The sequence below is a fragment of the Protobothrops mucrosquamatus genome, unplaced genomic scaffold (assembly GCF_001527695.2).
Source record: "Protobothrops mucrosquamatus isolate PMUCROS unplaced genomic scaffold, P.Mucros_1.0 scaffold373, whole genome shotgun sequence".
NCBI classification, from domain to species: domain Eukaryota; kingdom Metazoa; phylum Chordata; class Lepidosauria; order Squamata; family Viperidae; genus Protobothrops; species Protobothrops mucrosquamatus.
The window spans coordinates 573,220-595,838 of NW_015386705.1; the positions used below are offsets into that span (position 1 = coordinate 573,220).

At 39.3% G+C, this 22,619-nt stretch overlaps 1 protein-coding gene across 1 annotated transcript in view; it reads left to right on the forward strand.

Annotated features, from left to right (window-relative positions):
• The window catches only part of EMILIN3 (elastin microfibril interfacer 3), a 34,532-nt gene extending 14,092 nt beyond the window's left edge, over positions 1–20,440 (forward strand). Inside the window, exons 2-4 of the mRNA XM_029284100.1 lie at positions 4,876–4,998; positions 15,938–16,188; positions 18,546–20,440. Of these exons, the coding sequence (XP_029139933.1) occupies positions 4,997–4,998; positions 15,938–16,188; positions 18,546–20,440 (2,148 nt within the window). The 5' untranslated portion in view covers positions 4,876–4,996. The remainder of the gene's footprint in view (positions 1–4,875; positions 4,999–15,937; positions 16,189–18,545) is intronic.
• Positions 20,441–22,619: the final 2,179 nt, after the last annotated feature.

Sequence of the window (22,619 nt, forward strand, 5' to 3'; positions counted from 1 at the left end):
TTGGCCTCCGAGAGGACTCCCCTGGTTCCCCTCGGGCCAACCCCGAACCCCCTAAAAATTTAGAAAAACACCCCTCTAAGAAGGCATATAGTTTCCTCCTTCTTAGATCCCTCCCTGCTGCCGCTAAATGCCACCTCTCGGGGTTCCAAACCCCTTCATTAAGGCCGGCCCTCGGAATCGTGTTGGGCCATGCCTGCGCAATGGGGGAGTCGCGCAGGGCCAGCAGTTCCCTCCTGGAATACAGTCCCGAGTCATGACAGGAGGTCCAACAGCAGAGTTGGGAAGGGGGAAAGTCCTCGTGGTGGTGGTCAAGGGGTTAGATGGATTGGAAGAAGGCGGCGTAGTTCGTAGATCTTTATACCCCCCATAAGAAAGAAAGAGGGGGGGGAGGGAGTTGCAGTCAAAGTTGGCCAGCCAGCAGCGTAGGCCTCCAGGCCCGCCGAGCCCAGTCACACAGGTCCCCAGGGCCCCCAGGCACTCACCATCAGGCATATCCCTCCGGCCAATGCCTCCCTTGGGCCCTGTCCTCCGCCCGGGCCGTTCTTCCGCCCGGGCCGCTGTGCCACTGTGCCGGCGCACCCTCCGGGCCGCTGTATACCACGCCGCTGGGCCGGCACAACCTCTGGGCCACTGTATGCCACGTTTCTGGTCACTTCTCCCTATAGGCCGTCGGGCTACCCTGGTCCCCAGGCCGCCAGGCCGCCAGGCTGCCACGCCACTAGGCCCCAGACTCTCGTCGGGCCGCCAGATCTTCAACAGGCCGCAGGGCCGCCCCTGCATCGGGCCGCCAGGCAGCCGCGCCAGGCCGCCAGGCCGCCATAGCCTCGGGTCATAGATTTTCCCAAGGCCGCCGAGCTGCCATCGCGTCAAGCCGCTGGCCATCGCCGCATCAGGCCGCCGCCACGTCCGGCCGCCGATCTTCCTGGCCGCTAGGCCCCAAGTTGTCCGGCCGCCGATTTTCCCGGCCGCCAGGCCCCAAGTCCTCCGGCCGCCAATTTTCCTGGCCGCCAGGCCCCGAGTCGGCCGGCTGCCGATTTTCCCGGCCGCTAGGCCCCGAGTCGACCGGCCGCCGATTTTCCCGGCCGCTAGGCCCCGAGTCGACCGGCCGCCGACTTTCCTAGCCGCCCCGCTCACTCGCCAGACCTCTCCGCTCGGCTTCTCCGCCTCACCGCTCGGCTTCTCCGCCTCACCGCTCTCCGCTCGCGGCCCCGCCTAGGTGGTCCTGCGGTCCAACGTGCCTTCTTCGCTCGCCGACCCTCTCCTCCTACCAAGCTCCGGCCGGCGAGCACCCCCGGACCTTCAGAGGCTCCCCATCTCCGCTGAGGACCCCGCGGAGACTACGGAGCCGAAAGCAGTAGGTCCGCCATCACGCACATGCGCAGGAGGAATCCGCCATCACGCACATGCGCAGGAGGTCCGCCATCACGCACATGCGCAGGAGGAACTAGACTGAAAGTCAATACTGTAAATACTTTATACAAATTAATAATAATTCTAGATCTGGAATAACAACAGTTACAAGAAAGGAGTATCTAAAACAACCAGGAGGAACAGAGCAACTCCTATAGTGTTTGCTGCTTTATTTCTTCTCATATTTTCCCATCTCTATGACAAATTCATAATAAACAGTGGAAGAACTTGATGCTTAGCTGAATGTCAAAAGTAATTGTTTTAAGATATGGTATCAGCTAACAAAGTAAATAGCTTTAGAATGGAGTTAAATAAATTCATAGATATTAAGACTATCCATGCTGTGATACTTAGAGGATCAGAGGGAATATAATTTGAAATGGCAACTGATGGAAAACTGTAGGAATATTGTAAGTTTCTCAATTCCACTCACCCATGCAGTTTGTTAAAAAGAAAAAAACAGTGCTTTTAACATGCAATGCCAAAAGAAGAAGAATAAGGAAAGCTCAAAGGTAACAGAAACAAAATCAACAGCATGATAATATTAAAACATACAGTAGGTAGGAAGATAGGTAGGTAAATAAATAATATCCATGAAAATAATATTTTAGTATTTTAAACAACTGATCAACCATAGATCATACAGAGGAGAATTGGTCTTCCTTTCCCCCAAAAAGAAAGTGTTCTTGAGAAATACAGCTTTATAACTTCAAAGTGCTGAATAAACATATTATAAATTCCAGGATTTTTATGTCAAGTATGGAAGGTCTTTTCATCATAGTAAAGCAGTCTAATTAGGAATAGTCCATGCACAATAAATCCAGAGCACTCAATGCAATAATAGGCTTTTGAATATAGATCAACATTATAATGATGTATTTAAATCTTATTTCTTTTGCCAACACCATAAGTTTATAAATATTAAACCAGAAAGGAATAATCTTGGAATAGCCCCAGAACAAATGTGTCAGTATCTACACTATTATTCTAAGGTTGATTTCTAGCCCTTACTAAACATCCTCTGAATTATCCAAATCACTTAATATGGAATTTCTTGTTGAATTGCAGAAGTGTGTCTTAATAGCAACATGTAGAAATTTTAAACTCCTAACCCATTGCTATTTTAAAAAACAGAAGTTTCCAATTTTTTATTCTATATTTCTTACAACTTACCAATATTTATCTTATAAAACTCCTCAATTGTCTGTAAAAATAAATTGTAGGTTTGGAATCATCCAAAAGCTCTTAGTAGTGATAATAAATTTGAGAGGTTTCATATGCTTTTTATGTATCTGGTCCAAATTAGGCAATATTATCTGAATATATTACCATTCAGCAGATTTCAACAATCTGAAATGTTTTAAAATACTGATTAACCATTAAGCTGATATAAACTATTTGTTCTATTTTCATTCCATGAGCTCAACACAGAAAGAAAACAAAATCAGGTACTATACCAGAAATTCTGAAACTGAAATTATCTCAAAGTATTGGTTTTCATAGAGACAGATACAGTATCAGGGATAAGTTTCTTGCTCGTCAACCTCCAAATATGTCTTGCAGACTTTAATGCCAGAAAAACAACTGATATGGGCAAAACCCAAAACTAGCATTTACTCAAATTTCAGGGAAATTAAATAGTAATCTAGTTTATGCCTCTGCACTTGATGGACAGGAAAATACCACAACCTTGGCTGAGACAAGGGCATGCATAGCAGATGATATCCTGGCATATGCTAGATATGAACTGAGGAATATATGGAAGGTCTATCTCTAAAGGACATTCATATTTATTTATAAAAAGGGAAAGACTTAGTATACCAGTAAAGAGGACAGTGGGAATAGTATTTCAAAGCTAACACACAATAGGGATAATGTAAATTTCAGTGTAAATTTCAGAATTTGAGAAAACTCCTGGAGACAATGGAGGATGGGGGCGCCTGGCGTGCTATGGTCCATGGGGATGTGAAGAGTCGGATATGACTTTGCAACTGAACAACAACAACAAAGTTTCAGTAGCTTTTGATTTTCACGCAGTGGATAAAATGGGCAGATTCATTGAAAAAACATAACAACTTGGATGTATTTGCTTCCTTTGGGAGAGCCAGTTTGGTGTAGTGGTCAGATCAGAAGCTGAGTTCTTTTCCCATTGTAGACATGAAGCCAGGTGGCTCACCTTAGACCAGTCACTCTCCCTCAGCCCTAGGGAAAAAATAATGGCAAACCTCTTCTGAAAAACCTTGTCAAAAAAAAAAAAACCAACCCACAACCCAACAACTTTCCCAGACAGTTGTCAGGAGTCAAAAAGACTGGAGGGTACACACGTGCCCTTGTTTTGGAGTGGAAGGAAAGCACTCCTTCCAATTCAAAAAGTTTTATATTCTGTTCATTATAGTCACTTTAAATACATCAAAGATAAAAATAGATATGTACATTACAGATTTTTTCCATCAGTCTCAACTCTTGACTTCACAAGGCTACGTAAATATATCCATGCCATTTCTTGGTAACAGTATAGAAATGGTTTGCCATTGCCTTTTCAGGAATGTCATTCCACTTTTCACATTCTATAGTTTCAGTATTCCCTGGAGTTTTACCTCCAAGTATTAACCAGACCAGATCTTGCCTACCTTCTAAACTCAGACAAAGTCACACAAAGACTGTCATCTACTAAGATATATTAAGTTTAATAGCTATGTTCTAAGGTCTGTCAGCCTCTGATTCACAGTGAAGTAACTATTCTGAACTTAGACATTAAGGTATACAGAAGAGACAGTGCTTGCAAATAAACCCTACCTCACTCCTTGCCCACATTGTTCACATTACACATTTGAATAAGGCTATAGTAAATTACTTTTTGTGCATGTGTGATGGGGGAATTGGGAGGGATAGACAATTTGGTCACCAAGTGGCTTACAGAGTGGAGATGCAGTTTTGCATACTGACATCTGTTAGGCTGTTATTGCTGAAAAAGCTCCAACTGAAATTATTTTCATAATAGTTTTGTTACTGATTCAGCTTTATGTATGAATCCCATACCTTAAATTGTTAACTACTTACTTGGTTTCAACTTGTGAATAACTCTGAGTACTTTTTCCTATATAGGTTTTGTTAGAAAAAAAATGGCATTCATCTAAAGAAGCATTCAATGTATCCAAATATTGGTACTTAAGGAATGTAGAATTTGAATTTTAAATTTTTACTGGGTCACCCAGACACCACTTGACTTACTAGTTTGTACTTTCATAGTTGAGTCTCTCCAAATAATTTTGTCTTTGTCTGAAACTTTCTGGTTGATGGTCTCAGCTATTTGCTCATTCCCTGCTAATGAAAAACCAAAAGGAGAACCCTTTAGCTGTTTGCCCAACTGGAAAACTGCAAAGTCTGGCCTGGAGGTTTGAGAGGGGTTGGGAGATAAATCTGGTTGTCAGATGTTTAACCAAATCTGACTTTGCTTTCATGCAGGATCTATTGTGCATATGTGGTGCAGAGGAATGTTACGTGCATTCTTCAGGATGGAGTGGAGAATTATGTGAAAGCTGAGTATCACAAGTGCAGCTGGGGACCCAAGTGTCCTGGAAAAGTCATGTAAGTATAGCCAGAGATAAAGGTGTAGAGATCTCTCAACATCTTTTGAGCTGAGAAAAGTCACTCCTGAATATTGATTTTATCATAGATAGTAGCAAAAGTCATCTTCTTATTAGTCTTCTGAGCCAGTGTGATTAAACTGGCTAAGTTGAAAAGTGAAGACTAGGGAGTCTTAAATCCACCCTTAATCCATGGATGACTACTACATTCATGTTGGAAGCACTTGCCAAGGCGCTTCTGGGTTGAAAGGATTAGCTGGTGACATCACCATTGCCCAGGGGACACCTGAAGGGACTCCTTTCATGTTCCTGTTATTTTCCCACCAAACTGGTGCCTATTTATCTACTTGCATTTGCATGCTTTCGAACTGCTAGGTTGGCGGACTTTGGGATAAATTAACAGGAGCTCATTTTGTTATGCGGCTCACGCTCTTGGGTTTCAAACTGCCAAGCTGTCAACCTTTCAATGGTCTTCTGACTCAGCGTCCTAACCATGTGAGCCACTTGGATGAATTAAGACTAGATCTGTCTTTCTCTCAGCCCATTCAATTCCACAGGGAGTTGCAATTCCTGAGAGCTGCTCTGAGTTTACAGAGTAAAGGTGGAATATCATTATTACTATGGCTGATGCAAAGTCAGCCAGATGTTTACACTCGATTTGGCATTTTTATATATCTATTGCGTTCTTCCCAAGAACCTGGGATAGGCAGATATTGTTGTTTGATGATGTTAAAGATATTGTCATATGTAAGGTGTTCCAAATAAATCTGCCAGGCAGTAATTGACTGGTAGTGATTTTGTTAATGCCAGTGTTCAGTATCATTGACAGAGGAATCAATGCAATGAAAAATAGTAGAGGTAAGAAAGACTCTTCTCTCTTGATATTAACCTCTCTCAATCTATCACCATTGACTACAACTGTGTCTTTCCTTCTGCCATTGATCATGCACAAAGCTTCTGAGATTTCTTCTGAATTCTATTATTACTAGGCTCTTGATTATTGTGGCAGGTATTCAAATGTCTTCTTGTAATCAATCTAAATTCCACTCAAATTGATCTTCCTTGTCTTGCAGGATGATTTCCAAAATCATCTTGTCAATTGTAGGTAGTCCTTAACTTACAACTACAATAGGGGCTGGAAATTCCTTTGTAAGTTGGTGAGGTCATAAAACGATGTGATGAAAGCCGATTTTACAACCAATTTACCCTGGTCATTAAGTGAATCACCATAGCAAATCCAGCTTCCCCAATTGACTTTGCTTGTGAGAAGCTGACTGGGAAGGTTGCAAATCATGATTATGTAACTGCAAGATGCTGCAACCATCATAAATGCAAGCTGATTGCCAAATGACTGAATTGTGATCACATGATCACAGAGTTTGTATGATGATTGTAACTTTGAGGACAAGTAATACATCACTTCTTTCCAAGGCCATTATAATTTCAAATTGTTGTTAAACAATTATAAGTCAATGACTACCGATAGGAAATGATCCTTTGTTCCTCTTCTGTTTGGACAGTTTCCTCAGGTGGAAAGATCTTGTTTTTAACTAGATGCTGTTGGACTGCATCAGCTATCACACCACTTAGCAATTTGAAAATTGTTGGTAAGCAAGTAATTAGCTTGTAGTTGTCTGATGCTGTCCCTTTTGTTGGATCGTTCATTGTCAGGTATGTTTTGTCAGATGTTAAACAATATTCAGTTTCAGCTCCTTGCAGTTGTTAAACTGCTTGGCACTCAGTGAGTGACTGGTTAGAAAGTTCTGGGAACTGCAGTCCACATATTATAAAGTTGCCAAGTTTAAAAATTACATCTTTAGACATTTCCAAAAGAAAAACTATCCAATCCAGATAACCAATAAGCATGACCAGAAATAAGAACACTTTTAAATATAGTCAGATAAACCAGTTTTAGATTTTTCCTTCTTCCTCCTAGCCAATCCTAAATCTCATAAATATAATTCCAACTCCTGTTTTCTTCTAGTATCTTTTCCTGCTATCTCAAAATTCTTATCATCTTTCAGGTCTACTTGTAATTTTCATTAAATAACTTCAGTATATATATCTTATATTTCAGTTTAAAAGGGTAGTCCATAATGTCTTGTTCAATGTTTAAATGATTCCAATTGCATTTGTAAATCTAATATTTACATCTGTTTCTTATAAGTTGTAATTTTTAAATCCAACTTAGAATTCCCCTCAGTTATCTCCAGAAGGATTTGTTCAGTAGAGGTTTTTGTTCCAATAGAGTTCAAGTGCTTCACAGGCCCATAAATCAAACAATTCCTTTAAAGTAGCCAATTTGTGCACTAGTAATCGATCTTTAAAGTCTTGCTTGTAAACAAGATACAGTATGTTTTTCCCACATAAGAAGCCCTTTCTAATTAACTTTAAAGCCTTTCTTTAAATCAATTTCATAAAGCTTTTACCATTTATAAAGTTTTCCAGAAACAACTCTGGAATCACCTCTTTGCTGCAAAAATCACCAAAAAAAATAAAGATCTTATAAACCTAGAAAGATGTGATATTCTTTCTTTTTAAGTGGATTGAAGAGAATCCCACCCAGTGACTGGGAATCCTGTGATTCTGAAAGTTTTTTAGTCTTAAACAAACAATAAGAAAAATAAAACTCCAAAGTGATTAAAAAGATGAGGCTTCGTCAAATCGAGTGGCTGTAAAAACAATCATTTCTGTAGTCTTCTCACAAAGATCAGCTGTCCAAAGTACATGTGGGCAATCTCCAGTTCTCTCTTTCTTCCAGAGAGAATTTTGGTACATCCAAATGCCCAATTTGACCTTAATGCCCCTGCAAAAAATGCAGGGATTGGTTCTTTTCACTTCACCAGATATTGTCTCTATGAATAATGGGAGTTTGCTGATGGAAAACCACTCAGTAGAGAGAAACAGATAAGACTTTCTCCATATATAAATGTAATGCTTATTATAGGACAATTTAGGCATCAGTTTCCCATGCCTCCTTTGCTTTCCTACATCATATTTTAAGTGACAGAAGTGCTGTTGTATTTAAAAATTGAATGGATGTAATGCCTCCTTGCTTCCAACAAAGGCTCACACTAGCCAAGAGTCCAAAAACTGCTCAGCATGATCATGTATTTCTTGGAAGTTGACCCAAATATAGCATAAATCTTTCTTGTATTATGGACTAGATCCAAAGAATTGTGAGTGAAAGGAAAACAGCCCCATTCCATAGATGCTTGCACAGGACCTTTTATATAATGCTATTGGAGGTGGGTTCAATAGCAGCTAATCAATAGAAGATCTGCAACCAGGCTAACATTTTTGGAGGTAGCTTTTACTTTCATTATGGGCCAGAAAAGCAAATGTTTTTAGATACTTTCTGTATTTTTTCGACTCTGTGATTTGGGCAATGAAATGGTACAAAGATACATGATGATCATGTTGCTGACTGTATATTGTCCATATACGCAATTTTCAGAAAGAAAGAGAAAATGTAGGCAGAAAGAGCTTACAGTTTAGAAAGAGGGGATAACAGGAAAAACATGTGGGACTTACAACAGTTCATTTAGTAACCATTCAAGGTTACAACAGCACTGAATACAGTGACTTATGACCATTTCTCACAGTTACAACCTTTGCAGCATTTATATAATCATATGATCAAAATTCAGATGCTTGGCAACCGGTTCATATTTATGATGATTGCTGTGTCCCAAAGTCATGTGATCACCTTTTGTGATCTTCTGACAAGCAAAATCAATGGGAGAAAGCAGATTCACTTAACAATCAGGTTACTAACTTAACAACTTCAGTGATTCACTTAACAACTGTGGCAATAAATGTTGTAAAATGGGGCAAAACTCACTTAACAAATGTCTCACTTAACAACAGAAATTTGGGGCTCCATTGTGGTCGTAAATCAGGGATTACCTGTATTAGACTACATGGGGCTGATGGGAGCTGTAGTTAACATACTAGAAAGTATCAAGGAATTCTGCAATATAATAATGGGAAAGGTGACGATTGTGCCAAGATTATGCAGAAAAGTGCACTGGGAATATGAATAAACAAGATTTGGATATAATCCAGGCAATCTATGCCAGAGAAAATATGTGTTTATTTTTTAAAAAAAATCAGTAGAATTTCTGCATTCTTCCAATTCGTATACAGAAGGTGATTCCCTAAATTTCAAATCTAGTTCTGTTACCTACAATCAAAAGTGTCTTGTCTATAAAGTCACTATGTGGATTCTATATGAGGCCTGTTTAGATCACACTGGTTCACCCAGCATCTTGAGAGTATGCTTCTGAAATCTGGTAGCAGAATAGCTGATTTGCAGAGGTGTGATTTTTTTTTCTTTTTTCTTCTAAATAAAGATGAGAGGGTAAATGAGAGGCTTTTGAAAGGTATTGCTAAGTTCAGAAGTGAAAAACCTGGGCTAAAAATTAGGCTTATGTATGAATTTGATAGGCTGGAAAAATTAGAAAATCAACTTTTATGGGGTATTTTAGTTTGACCTTCATCATTTACACAATGATGAAACATGATCAGTTTTCACTTATGGGACTGCTGCTTGCTTACTTGAAAATTGCCAGACAATACACTCTTGTAAGATATATTTGTTTCCTGGCCATGGATATCAGCCCTATTTTGATCTTCTGCTAGCTTTCTTGAAAAAAATTGTAAGTACTGTTTAAAAATTACTTCCATATTATTGTTTATATTTACCAGTCTTTACCATAGAAAGTACTTTGCAAACAATTTGTGATTGTCATCAATTTAGCCAACCTTAATATGTTTAGAATATGTAGTGACCACCATGAGATACAATGAGTGTTTGCTCTAGCAGAGGAAGAGAAACATGCAAGACATACTGTACATTGAGTCAAAATCCTGACCTCTAAGTCTTACCATTCACAAGAAAAAATAAGTTGAAGCTCTGTGGTGAGGTGTATATTTTGGGGGTGGGGAGTTATAAGAATAGAGTGATTAAGTTCAAGAGCCATAAGGTGGAGAGAGCCAAGAGTTTATGGCCAAGGCAAGGGAAAAACAGATTACTTACAAATTCTATACTGCTGCGCCATTTCATAAAACAGTAGCTTTGTTCTAGGTTCAAATAAGCCACTTTAGATCCAGGAAAAAATGTTTTCAAGAATACCCAGTGTATAGCCACTCTGGTTTGGAGTGGTTATCAACCATGACAAAGCCTGATGTGGAGGAAGATTTTCCATAAAGCAATTTTTATGTAGCTTTGGAAAGTTAGGAAATTGACTAGTTTTAATTATTTGTATTGCCATAGTGAAAAGCTGTTCATTAATTTATTTGACATCTTTATAAATTGCTTCTCTAGCCACTGAATTCTTAAGGTGATATAAAAGTTCAGATGAAACTGTTCCTTACTTTAGTATAGAAAAAAAAATCAGTTCTAAATCTTGGGAGCTGTGCTGGTCCTGGGGTTAGAATGCAATATTGCAAACTAACTCTGCCCACTGCCAGGAGTTCGATCCTGACCAGCTCAAGGTTGACTCAGCCTTCCATCCTTCCGAGGTTGATAAAATGAGGACCCAGATTGTTGGTGGAAATATGATGACATTTGTAAACTGCTCATAGAGTGCTGTAAAACACAATGGAGCGGTATATAAGTCTAAGTGCTATTGCTATTGCTAAATCTTACAGATTTCAGTGAGAGAGCTAAAGCAGGTGATTTACTAGCTCTGTTAATGGATCTTATCATCCAGGTAACCTCTGGCTTGATCACACCTTTCTTATAAATCAGAGGTTACCAACCTTTCTCGGTTGGCAGACTGGAGGGAAAGGGAGGGGGCAGCATTTTACATGCATGCATGGATGTGCACGCAAACAAGGCCGCGAGCGTGCATGTGATGCAAATGGGGTGGTGCTAGTGTCCATGTGATACTCGCTAGCCCTGCCCCATTCTTCCACGGCATCCCATTTTTGCACCTCAAGGCGCAGAAGCATCCATTTTCATGCCCTGAGGCATGACAGTGTCCCGTTTTCATGCCCCGTGGTACAGTGTCCTGTTTTTGTGCTCCACAGCCACAGCACTAGTGCAAGTGGAGGGGGTGCATGCACATGTGCGCGCACTGGCCAGCTTGTCCCGTAGCCCGGTGGCCAGCAGTGGTGGGCCACTGCCCACAGGTTGGGGACCCCTGTTATAAATCATTCTACCTTTAACATATTCAGGCAGAGCATGTCTCAAATTATGATGAGTGCATTTATTTCTGGCACTGTTCTTAGAAAAATAACTAGATTCCAATTTCAACCAGAATTTTGTGACCACTTGATGAGATTTGACCCAACTTTGCACATTTTACTATTGTCAGCAGCCTCACTAATGACTTCCTCAGTATGTTTGCTTGGCTCTTGAAAAGATTCTTTGGAAGAAAGATATAAAAGATTTATTCCAAGTAAATATGCCGTGAATCATAGTTTTAAATATGACTGAATCCAACTGGTGAGTCTGTCCTAGAATACAGAAAATAACTATTATATGCAAGTATATTATAGGTGTATGGACACTATCATAGGGTATTCATCTAGGTAGATATGTGTTTGATGTGTTTTAAATATTATTACTAGGTGGTTGTCAAGTTGTCAGCTAACAGTATTGAACAACATTTTGTATCTATAGTGGTTTTTCTGTGTTTCTGCACCTTGTTAAAGATACAGTATATAAACAATAATAACAGCAATAATACAAAATGTGACTTGCAATTTGGGTTGAAAGATTATGATCACCATATCAATTATAATTGAATATTTTGGTTCATCAAATAATTAGAAATTATTAAAGTATAAGTACTGGATGTCACACCACTCAGTTTGTAAAAATCTATTTGGAAAAGTCACACGTATTATTGCATTAGCTCCATAATTCTTAAGTCCTTGCCTGAATTATTGGTACCAAGGTGGTTACACTGTGGTGTTCATTTTGGACAATTAGAATAATAATAAACAACAGTGCTGTTAACTGGAGCAGTCAATTTCCATCTCATGTTTATTACTGAAAATCAGTTTTGTGTTGTGGTGAAGGTACTGGCCTAGAAACCAGGAAACAATGAGTTCTAGGCCTCCCTTAGGAAGCTAGCTAGTCTTTCTCTCAACCCAATCCACCTTACAGGGATGTTCTTTGGGAGGTCATCCTTGAGTTTTGAGGAGGAGGAAAAAGTCTGGATAATAGATGTTGCAGTATCTGGAGATACTGCAGAATAGAAGAGAAAGAACTGGGAAAGCATGAAATACAAAGACCTTCAAATAGAAGTAGAATGTCTATGGCAAAAGAAAGCAAAGACAATATCAATAATAATAGGCACCTTGCATGCAATCCCAAAACATCTGGAGCTCAATTTGAACACCATCAGCTTTGACAAAATCACCATCACTCAATTGCAAAGGGCAGCACTACTTGGAATAGCTTTACATTCTGCAAATGTACCTTTAACGCCATTAAATAACACCTGCCTATTCCTAGTCCTTGGGAAGGACTCAATAAGTGGACAAAGATGTCAAATCCAGTCTAAATATTTGGATGACTGTGCAATCAATCATAATTTATATTTGTTTATTATAGATTTTAATAATTAGATTTTCATTCTGCCTTTATTACTCTGTAAGTAACTCAAGGCAACAAACATAATATACATAATCCCCTTTCCTCCTTCCCTTTTCTCCACAACAACAATCTTCTGAAGTGGGTTGGGCTGAAAGACAGTGACTGGTCCAGCATTATCCAGCTGCTTCTCATACCTTTTTCATTCCTTTTAGTTAAAGTTGTTAAGAAAATAGCAACAACAACCATAATAATTAATAAATGAGTTTGGATTTGGTACTTGGGTGGAATTTAACTTGAAATAAATAAATAAATCTTAAATTTCATCAGGAAATCCCTTCAAATCAAGGATTATCCTCTTCCGGGTAGGGTAGAAGGCTAGGCTAAATGAGGCTATGCTGGTTAGTCTCTCAGGGTAAAGGGGATCAAAAACTCAAGCCATAATCATGAGGTCACAGGTGCCTTCTCGAATTTTTTGAGCCCCTTCAAGGACACCCCTGATTCTGCCATTGGTCAAATGCAGACATTTTGGCTGGCTACTGCTGATACTTTTGATTGAGTAGTGTTACCTTCTCAATTAATAATCTAAGGCTTAATGAGAAAGTAGCAGTCTTATCTTTCCTGTCTTTCAGACTAAGAATAAGGCTAGAAAAAGGGGATGTTTTCTGGGCCAAAGCAACCCTACCACAATATCTACATAGCTTGGGAAATGAAGAAATAGATCAGGGGTAGTCAACCTTGGCTCTTTTATGACTCGTGGACTTCAACTCCCAGAATTCCTGAGCCAGCTAAGCTGGCTCAGGAATTCTGGGAATTGAAGTCCACGAGTCATAAAAGAGCCAAGGTTGACTACCCCTGAAATAGATGAAGCTTTTTTTTCAACATGGGGGCCACTGATAACTGTTTGTGCAGCTGCCATAAATCCTTCCTGTTATTGATATGTGAAGTGGAGGTGTTTTGCACTTTGAGAAGGTTTTTTTTTCTCCTCCTGAAAAGGAGAGTCTCACTTCTAACTGGAAACAGCAGTAAGGGCAGCATAGCCTGTTAGAAGAGATCTGATGCCAGCTGTTTTCCTCCTTTGGTCTGTGAAATGATTTGCTCTTTTTACAACTCTGACCTTTGGCCAAAAAAAAGTGGCCCAGATGTCTGCGGGAAGGCAGAGTTATGGTTGTGTGCCAGGCAAGCAGTTGGCAATGGTTCAGTGCAACAGCTTTTTCTACATTCTCCAACCCATCCAGGCTATTTTGTGGTGTGGGTGTGTGTACGTGTGTGCGCGCACACCAGAGTTGTTCATCACAGCAAACTAGAGATTCCTTTGGGGAGCAAATCTCCCCAAGGCTTTACATTCTTAGATCTTCTACATATCATTCAACAAAATAAAAGGCAAACAGAAGCTTATGACAAGTTCAACAGCACATAGACTTAGGGCAGAATCCCAAACGGAGGCTGCCAGAAGCTGAGGATTTTTCCAGTATCCTCTATGCCAGAAAATAGCAGGGGAATTGCCAAAAACATTTGTTCATCAGAGGTACATGCGTACAGGAACCTCATTATATTTAGTGCAACACAGCCCATCAATTAGAGAGGATGCCTGCCCGATGAGTCTTATGACAGAACTGACAATGAGATATAATAGCAGGAGTCAACCCATGACACTATTAGCTATTTCATAAAACAACAGGAGACTTTCAGTTACAGAACAGAATGACAGGCTATGCCTCAGATCAGGGCTACATCTAAACTAATCCATAGCATTTCCTTGAGGATTATCTTTAGCCTGGCAGATATGTAGAACATTAGCTTAATAGCATGAAGTACGTATATGTGACAATAAGGGGTACAGTATGGCATAATCAGGCTGTGCATTGAGAATTATGGCTGCCCACACAATCACTTAATTCCAAAGTCTTGTGACTTTCTGTGTGATGTTCAACCAGCATGTCTATACCTCACCAGAACTTTCTATAATTGGTCTTAGTACATATTATTACAACCAGTGTGAAGGATTTCAAGACTCAATGTCATTATATGGATGATAATGGATGCATGTAAAGATTTGAGCATCTCCAAGGATCCGTTTATACATTCATATAACTCACTGATGTAGCAGTTTTAAGTGTTTCTATCAAAGTCTCCCTGGCTACATCAGAATTTCTGAGCAAAATATCTGGATTATTGTGCTCAGTGATATGTCACGCAATGGCTGGCAGAAGAATGCATGAGCTGTCTCTAGAGGAACATATGATGCTGGCTGAAGTCATGTCAGGTGATTTAAAAGTGTTTATCTGTGAATCTGATTAAACATTGCACTCATTAGAGAATATGGAACATGGATAACTTCCGCATAAATTTCATTTCATAATTCATTTGTTCTGTTTGAAGTTTAGGAAAAACTCCAAAAGTACAAGCAGTTTAAAAACTGAATCAGTTATCCAGAAAGATGGTGGGCTCTTCTTTACCTGCTGTGTTCAAGTAAAGGTTGGCTAGCCATCAATTAGGATGCTTTAATTTGGATTTCTGCACTGGACAAAGACATAAATAGCCCCTATCCGCTATATGATCATCTGATCATTTAAATACTTTTTTTTTTCAAATTCTGGTATAATATGGGCTACAGATAGTTTAACTATCCTGATACAGTTGTAGCGGAGTTGGGGTGAGAATGGGGCCAGCTGAGAGGCTTTGAGATCCTGTATTCCAACCCAAGCAAACCAAGGTTGCACACTCTATGTATGGAAGTTGCTGCCCTCTAGTGTTAAAATACATTTTGAAGTTATAGTAAAAAAAATTATTCATATTGATTTTCTTACCTAGTGTATGCAGATTCTTAATCACCCAGAGCATGGTTGTGCCAAAGGTGCTTTTCCAAAAGGTAACTGGGCTTTCTTGGTTTCTTTTCCTTGAAACGTTTTGCTTCTCATCCAAGAAGCAAACATCCAAGAAAACTGAAGAAGCAAAACATTTTCAAGGAAAAAAAGAAAGAAAGTCCAAGTGCCTTTTGGAAAAGCACCTTTGGGATTTTCCTACCTTCTTCTTACAATTATAGTTGGGACTGATTGATTTGTTTGTTTGTATCCCGCCTTCATGATATTCTTCTTGCCTCATCATTTCACTTGTTTCCAGTCAGAAGCTTGTCAAGTGTCCCAAGACATAACTATGTACTTTAAAACTATTCTATACACTGTGCAAATGTTCAGTATGTGAATTCATTGCCAATCCTCCTTGGAAGTCACATCATATAATCTTAATTTAATCTAAAATTATATGTGATTCCATAATCCATCACCCTTTCCTTTTAGGTTTCCATGACCCTTGTGTTACAGACATTGGTATCCAGATTTTTAAATCTTAATTTCTTAATTCTCTATCTTTCTTTATTCCTGGCTATTAGGTATCGCACATTCTTCAGGCCCAGGTACAAGATTGGATATAAGACAATCACTGAAATAGCATGGAAATGCTGCCCGGGTCTTGTGGGAGAAGGATGCCATCATGATAATCCCACTAGTCAACCAGGAATTCCATCCCAGCATCCCAGCCCCAAGATGCCTCCAACTCAGAAGATGTTTCCAGGTCCCAGAGCGCCACCTCATCCCAAAATCCCTGTGGACTCATTTCCTATACCAAAAAAGAATAATTACGGTGAGGATCAAAATCTGACTTTGTCACACCAAGGATCATAAAGACGGTCTTTATGATCTTGCCAGTGCTCCTTGTTCTTTTTTATCCAGATCTGTTGGACATGCAGAAACAAGCACAGGCTTACAACTTTTATTGCTCAGCCTCTAAATGAAACACATCACACATTCACATGTTCATATATGCCTACATAAGTCAAAGTCTGGCTGACCAGAAAAATTAAGACAGGACATCTACCATGCATAGTAATTCATTCTATATGATGCCTCTATAGTGCCCATAAATGTAAGAGTAAAGGTTTCCCTGTCCAGTTGTGTCCAACTCGAGGGGCGGTGCTCATCTCCATTTCTTAGCTGAGGGAACCAGTACTGTCTGAAGACACTTTCCTGGTCATGTGGCCAGCATGGCTATATGCCGAGGCGCACAGCACGCTGTTACCTTTCCACGAAAGTGGTACCTATTTACTACTCACATTTTCATGCTCTCAAACTGCTAGGTGTGCAGGAGCTGGGGCAAGTACTGGGAGCTCACCCCATTGGGTCTTGAACCTGGGTTGGTGACTTTAAAGCCAGCAAGCCCAGGATTTTAACATCTGAGCCATCATGCGCCTAATAGTGCCCATGCACTATTATATTATATTTTTATAAAAGTAATCATAGTTGTGGTTAAAACTTTTTTAAAAAGCATATTTGGATATTTGTGTCTTTTTAAAAGCATCCACTGATATGACTCAAAATAATGCTGAACTTTTGATTTTTGCAAAAATCACCAGATAAGATCAAAGGAAAAAGCAAGAATGGGGAGCCAATCATTACATCTAAAAAATTACAGGACATCTATAATGTAAAGTTAATCTCAGTATAGAGACTAGGTGCTAAATACAGTTAATTAATGACAGGTTTTGCGGAACATTTACTACCCAGATAATGGCTGTTCTCCAAACTCTGGAAAAAACATTAGCCATATAGTGTGCAAAGCTATGATTTGGTTTAATTATAGTTTATTGAATCAACCACAATTGGGTTCATGTATCATATTAAATTAAAATCCATTGTATGGTCATATAACATCCAGGACATCACAACTTTTTTTCTTTTATAAAAGATTTACTTGTGGAAAGATACTAGCCCTGAAAAAAACTGAACAGCACAGCTGGGAGAAAGAACAAAATGAAATATTTTGCACATCCTGAAAGCTCGAACAAGCTACATTATAACTTATTGTGTGGTATGAACCCAGCCAGTCTATTCAATACATAGCAACAGAGGAGAAATTGGTTCAGTACATATTCAGATCACTATACAAACTGAAATGCAATTCTTCTTCAAAATGCAGACTTCTCTCTCTTCAGCAATACAAATATTTGACTCCAGGAAGGTTTCCCAGTAGAAGAATTAATGAAATATGTGCAAGAATGCTGAATGTGGTGAAATGGGGGAATACATATATGAGGCTACAAAATGTGTTAACTAGAAATAATGTCAATGAAAATATGTTCAAATGTTGATACGATTTTTGTTTTTACAAAACTAACAAAAGCAGAAATGGAGTAAACCAACATTAAAATGGAAAAGTAAAATAAATTGAAATTGCCAGATTCACCCACCTCTAAATAAATTCAAGAGGCTTATACTGGGAGTCAGGCAGAGCATTGTTTGTAGAGCAACAGAAAGACTCATTTTAGCTGCTTTTGCTCATGATAACAATGGGCTGGCTGCTCTGTCCCTTCACAGGATGCTGTGCAGATCTGCAAATGGATGGGTTATTTTGACAAAGACTTGAACAAAGGAAGCCCCAAAGCTGCTGGTAAAGCAGCCGCACCCTCTTACTTCTAAAAGTGAAATGGCCATGTTGCGTTACTCATTCATTTCAACCTCTTTTGGTACCATTGAAAGGTAGAAGGATGTGGCATTTGCGCAGAAGCCCGTTTTGGATTATTACTTGAGATTATGCGATGATAAGATATACGTTGTAAAAGCTACTCGAAGTCCTCCTCAGCCTTGTGAGATAGTCCAGGCAAGAAGCACATTCAGAAATACTAGCTTTAAAATTACAATAAGGTTACATTAACAGAATCTTGCCTCCCATCTTTATAGTCCTAAAAGCTAGAGAGGGTCCCTTCTCAGTTGTTTAGCATACCTCCAGTTTTTCTGCAGACTTAGTTGCCACTTATTTAACAATTGTCTAATCTATGGGTCTTCTATCTGTCTCCCAAGATCATTCCCACATACCATTACACACACACACACATAGCTTTGGTCCCCTGATGGATAGCATGGCCTGAATCCAGACAATAATCATCTAAGTGTATCTACAAAAGAGTAATAGTCACATTATTTCTGTTTATGTCCTGCTCCTAGGTCGAAAAATGCCTACTGTGTTTGGAGACAAACTGGACCATCTAGAAGAGGAGGTCAGACGTCTCTCACAGTCTTATGATACCTTATACAATATGGTGAGTGGCTTGGGGGATCACTTGCGACTTGCCATCCAGGAAGATACTAGTAAAATGATTGGCTCCCTCATGAATAGTCCAACTGTTCCTGATTCAGCCATGGGATTCGGAATCATTCCTGATGGAATTGTGGATGCTGCAGACAAAGCTGAGCTCTCTCCTTATCCACCTGTGGGTGAGATCTTAGGCAAAGTGACTGAGATGAGTGATTCACTGAAAATCAAGACTAACCTACTTGAAGAAGTGCATGGCATGGTCCTTGATCATGACGGGCAGATCAAACACTTAATGGAATCAGCTCGGCCTTCACCACTCACCTCAATTGATATGTTAGAAGAATATATAGACAACAGGCTTAGCAACCTGAGGGTGGAGCTTTTGGATGGCTTTGAGAAAAAACTGATAAATATTCAGGGAACATGTGATTACCAGATCAAGGAAGTAAAACAGCAATGTGAGGAAGAGAAAGCAGCCAACCTTCGACTTCAGCAGATCTTGGATGGCAAAGAACTGGAAATCAAGAAAGACATTTCTCAACTGGAAACACAGATTCAAGGACTGACAGTTGTAGAAAACTGCTGTAGCAACTTGAACTACCTCACTGAACGGATGGATATTTTGGAAAAAGGCCTACATAGTATTTCTGAGTCTCAGAAAAATCTAAACTCTAGGGTAGATATTGAATTGTCCCCCGATACTTTGGGGAATCTCTTTGAAGGACACTTTGTGGACCTTGAGGCTAGGCTGAATTTTACAGAGAGGGAAATAGGAAGTTGTTGTTCTAATGCAGAGAACAGCATGAGAGGTTTGATGGGATCAGAGCTAGATGGCACAAAAGCTCTTTTTGAAAACAAAATGAGAACCTTGGAGGAGAGACTCATAACTATTGTAGGAGATGTGAATAATGTCAGTTCTGCATTGGGGCTAGATGGAGCTGTAATGCCCTTCTTAGAAGGAGAGCTTGCTACCATAACAAGGGAAACAGATGAGAAGATGGAAGTACTACAGAGCCAACTGACGAACTTGGAGAGTACTTGCTTGTTGGGTTGCACTTCCAAATCCAAAGATGTAGAAATCTTCCGTACAGAGATAGAAGACTGCCAAAACAAGAACCAAGATTTACTGTTAAGAATGGACAGCAATTCAGATCTGCTGCAAAAACTCAATATTACTATCTTGGAGATGCAGAGACGGATTGAGGAGGAAACAGCTGGAACCTTGCAAGGTGAGATCACATTATTAAAAATCAATTTGAACACCATGACTAAATCTCTAACTGGGCTGAAGGATTCTGTTTCCCAGTACTCTGACTCAGTAGTGCATGTTAACTCATCTTTGGATGATCATGAGCGCAAGATAGAAGATGAAGTCCATTCACTTCAAGAAAAGATCAGTAATCAAGACTCCCATCTTCTCTTCAGCAACAAGCGTGTCTTGAATCTAAAGGGAGACCTTGAAAGGCTGAGATCCAGGATCGTCAATGACTTGAGCAACTGCAAAAGTCTGGCTCTCGGCCTGCAGAAAGAAGTGCTCCAATTCGATGACCGTGTGGCCCAAATAGAAGATATGTGTGGCAGACTGGGCACAGTAACGGGAAGCCTAGAACACATCCGAAATGAATTGGAGAGCAATGCAGGAAGTATGTGGGGTTACATGAATCATATTAACAAAACTTTAACTACACACTCTGAGGAAATAACTGTGCTCAAGAATAACTTGTTGGATTGCCAAGCAAAAATTACAGAACTAGCCGAAGATGTTGGTCTCCTAGAAGGCAAGCTGAAAAACAACCAACATTAGTTATATTGGGTCCAAAGTATACCTAACTTATATCGTACAGACTCCAAAGAGGTGGTACCAGGATTTTGGTTTTATTTTGGTTTTGAGAGGGGGAAGGTCACTGAACTTTAAAAGCTGCTATAGTCCTTTCCCTGATTTCTTCGATATGATTTTTAATTACAATGTAAGTATGTTTGTCATTAAGTGTTCTTTCTACAGATATTTAACAACTGTATTTACATAGCAGAGTGCCTTCCCATATTTCAGGTCATATTTAGGTTACATTTCTAATACATAGTTCAGTTCAAGTGGAAACTGGAGACAATCTTTTTAAAATGGTTCTTTGCTTTGGGAATAAATCAAAATCTAATACTTAAGGACTGAAACAAAGAAACCCAATATCTGCCAGATTTATTCATCTAATAGAAGGGAAATTATTCATAATACAATACTCAGAGTCATGTGATGGCTCTGATTTAAGATAAGACTTCCTCCACCCATTTTATATAAATGCCAAAAAAATCTCCAAAATACGAGTTTGAATTCTACCTGATAGCATCAACTGATACAAACTTATGGGGTATTCATGTAGATCAGTGGCATGATAAGAGCTGAACCCAATAAAATAATGCCCTTGAACAGAACATAGTTATTTTCCCTATTGCATTGTCCTACAGTGATCAAGCTGAATTTTTCAAGCTGATATTCTCAAAAACTGTGCAATCTGACTTTTGCATGAAGGATGGTAAGGAACAGGTCACCAGTTTAGATCCATCAGATAGCTTATTGCAATTCTAGGAATAGAAGAAAAGAAAGCATGCATAATATAGTGTTGTAGCATTACTATACTGTTGCTTCCTATTTTTGTATAAAAATGGAAGAAGTTCAGTTGCACAAGATAATTATTATTGTACCCAACATATTTTAATCTGATTTCTTCTTGGGCACTCTTGAACAACCAAGTCTTCTTCTATTTATTCTCACTTATTTATTTTTGAGAATGATACCCTTCTTTTCAAAGGAATTGCTCTTAAGGTAGTGTAACAGAAATGGCATGTAATAATCCAATTTTGTTTAGTTCACATTTACTTTATTTCAAGTCAATCTACAAATAGAAGCAAATATTCTTCAAAATTCATATTATTCCCCATTCAGCAATACAGAATGTGTTTGTGTGTTTGTGTGTGTGTGTGTGTGTGTGTAATCATCTACATATATGTATTTGGGAAACATGCATAAAATGCATACATTAGTGAAACTATGACAGAAATATATTTTAAGTTATAATGCATAATGTCATATAAAAAATATAAGCAATACTGATGAAAATACAATTAATTTTAAAAGGAATTTGTTTTGACCCAAACTGAAGCAGAATCATGTTGAACTAAATTTAAAACTGAGAAATAAGAAAAGTTAAACTTAGTGCTATTAATCCATTGGTATGTATGGCTCAAGAGAATGTCAGAAGAACTCAGCTGCAGATAAACCGCAATAAGAATATTCTGTTCTGCAGCTGAAGGCCTCTTCTATGCTTTTCTCCTATGATTGGACCAACTTTTACATTTTTGCTCCCACATAAAGACTACATTAAATTACTGGGCAATTCGCATAACATTAGATAGTGGCTAGAGAAAATTTTTCAGATGCACATATGAAGGACTTGCCATGCAGTAATTAAGAGCAAGTTAAATTGGCTTCCATGTGATAGTTACAGGACACTGGATTTAGTGTAGGAAAGTACTCTGGGTCCAGCATGGGTTTTCTAATAGTATCTGTGACTGTGACTTTTTAAAGGAATCGATGACACACATACAGCCCGCACTAGGTCTGAAGGGCCCTTCCTCCTTTGGATCCAAAAAGCTATCCTTCTACTTGCGACTTCTAAAGAGCTAATTCCTAGATGTACCTTTTTCACACAATGTGCAACTATCTGGTGGGTTGATTTTGTGCAATCAATCTGGCCTCAACTGTTAGTGGACACATAAATTAACATTCTCTAGAATGAGCTGTCACTGACCTGGTCCTTCAAGATTTTCACACATCACTCCTATAATCAAGTCCACCCACTTTATCACTGGTTGTTCTCTTTCCTTCCACTTTTCCCAGCATTAGAGATCTCTGAAGTGAACTAGGTCCTTGCATAAAGTGTACAAAATATCATTTGAACCTGGTCATTTGTGCCTCAGGTGAGAACTCT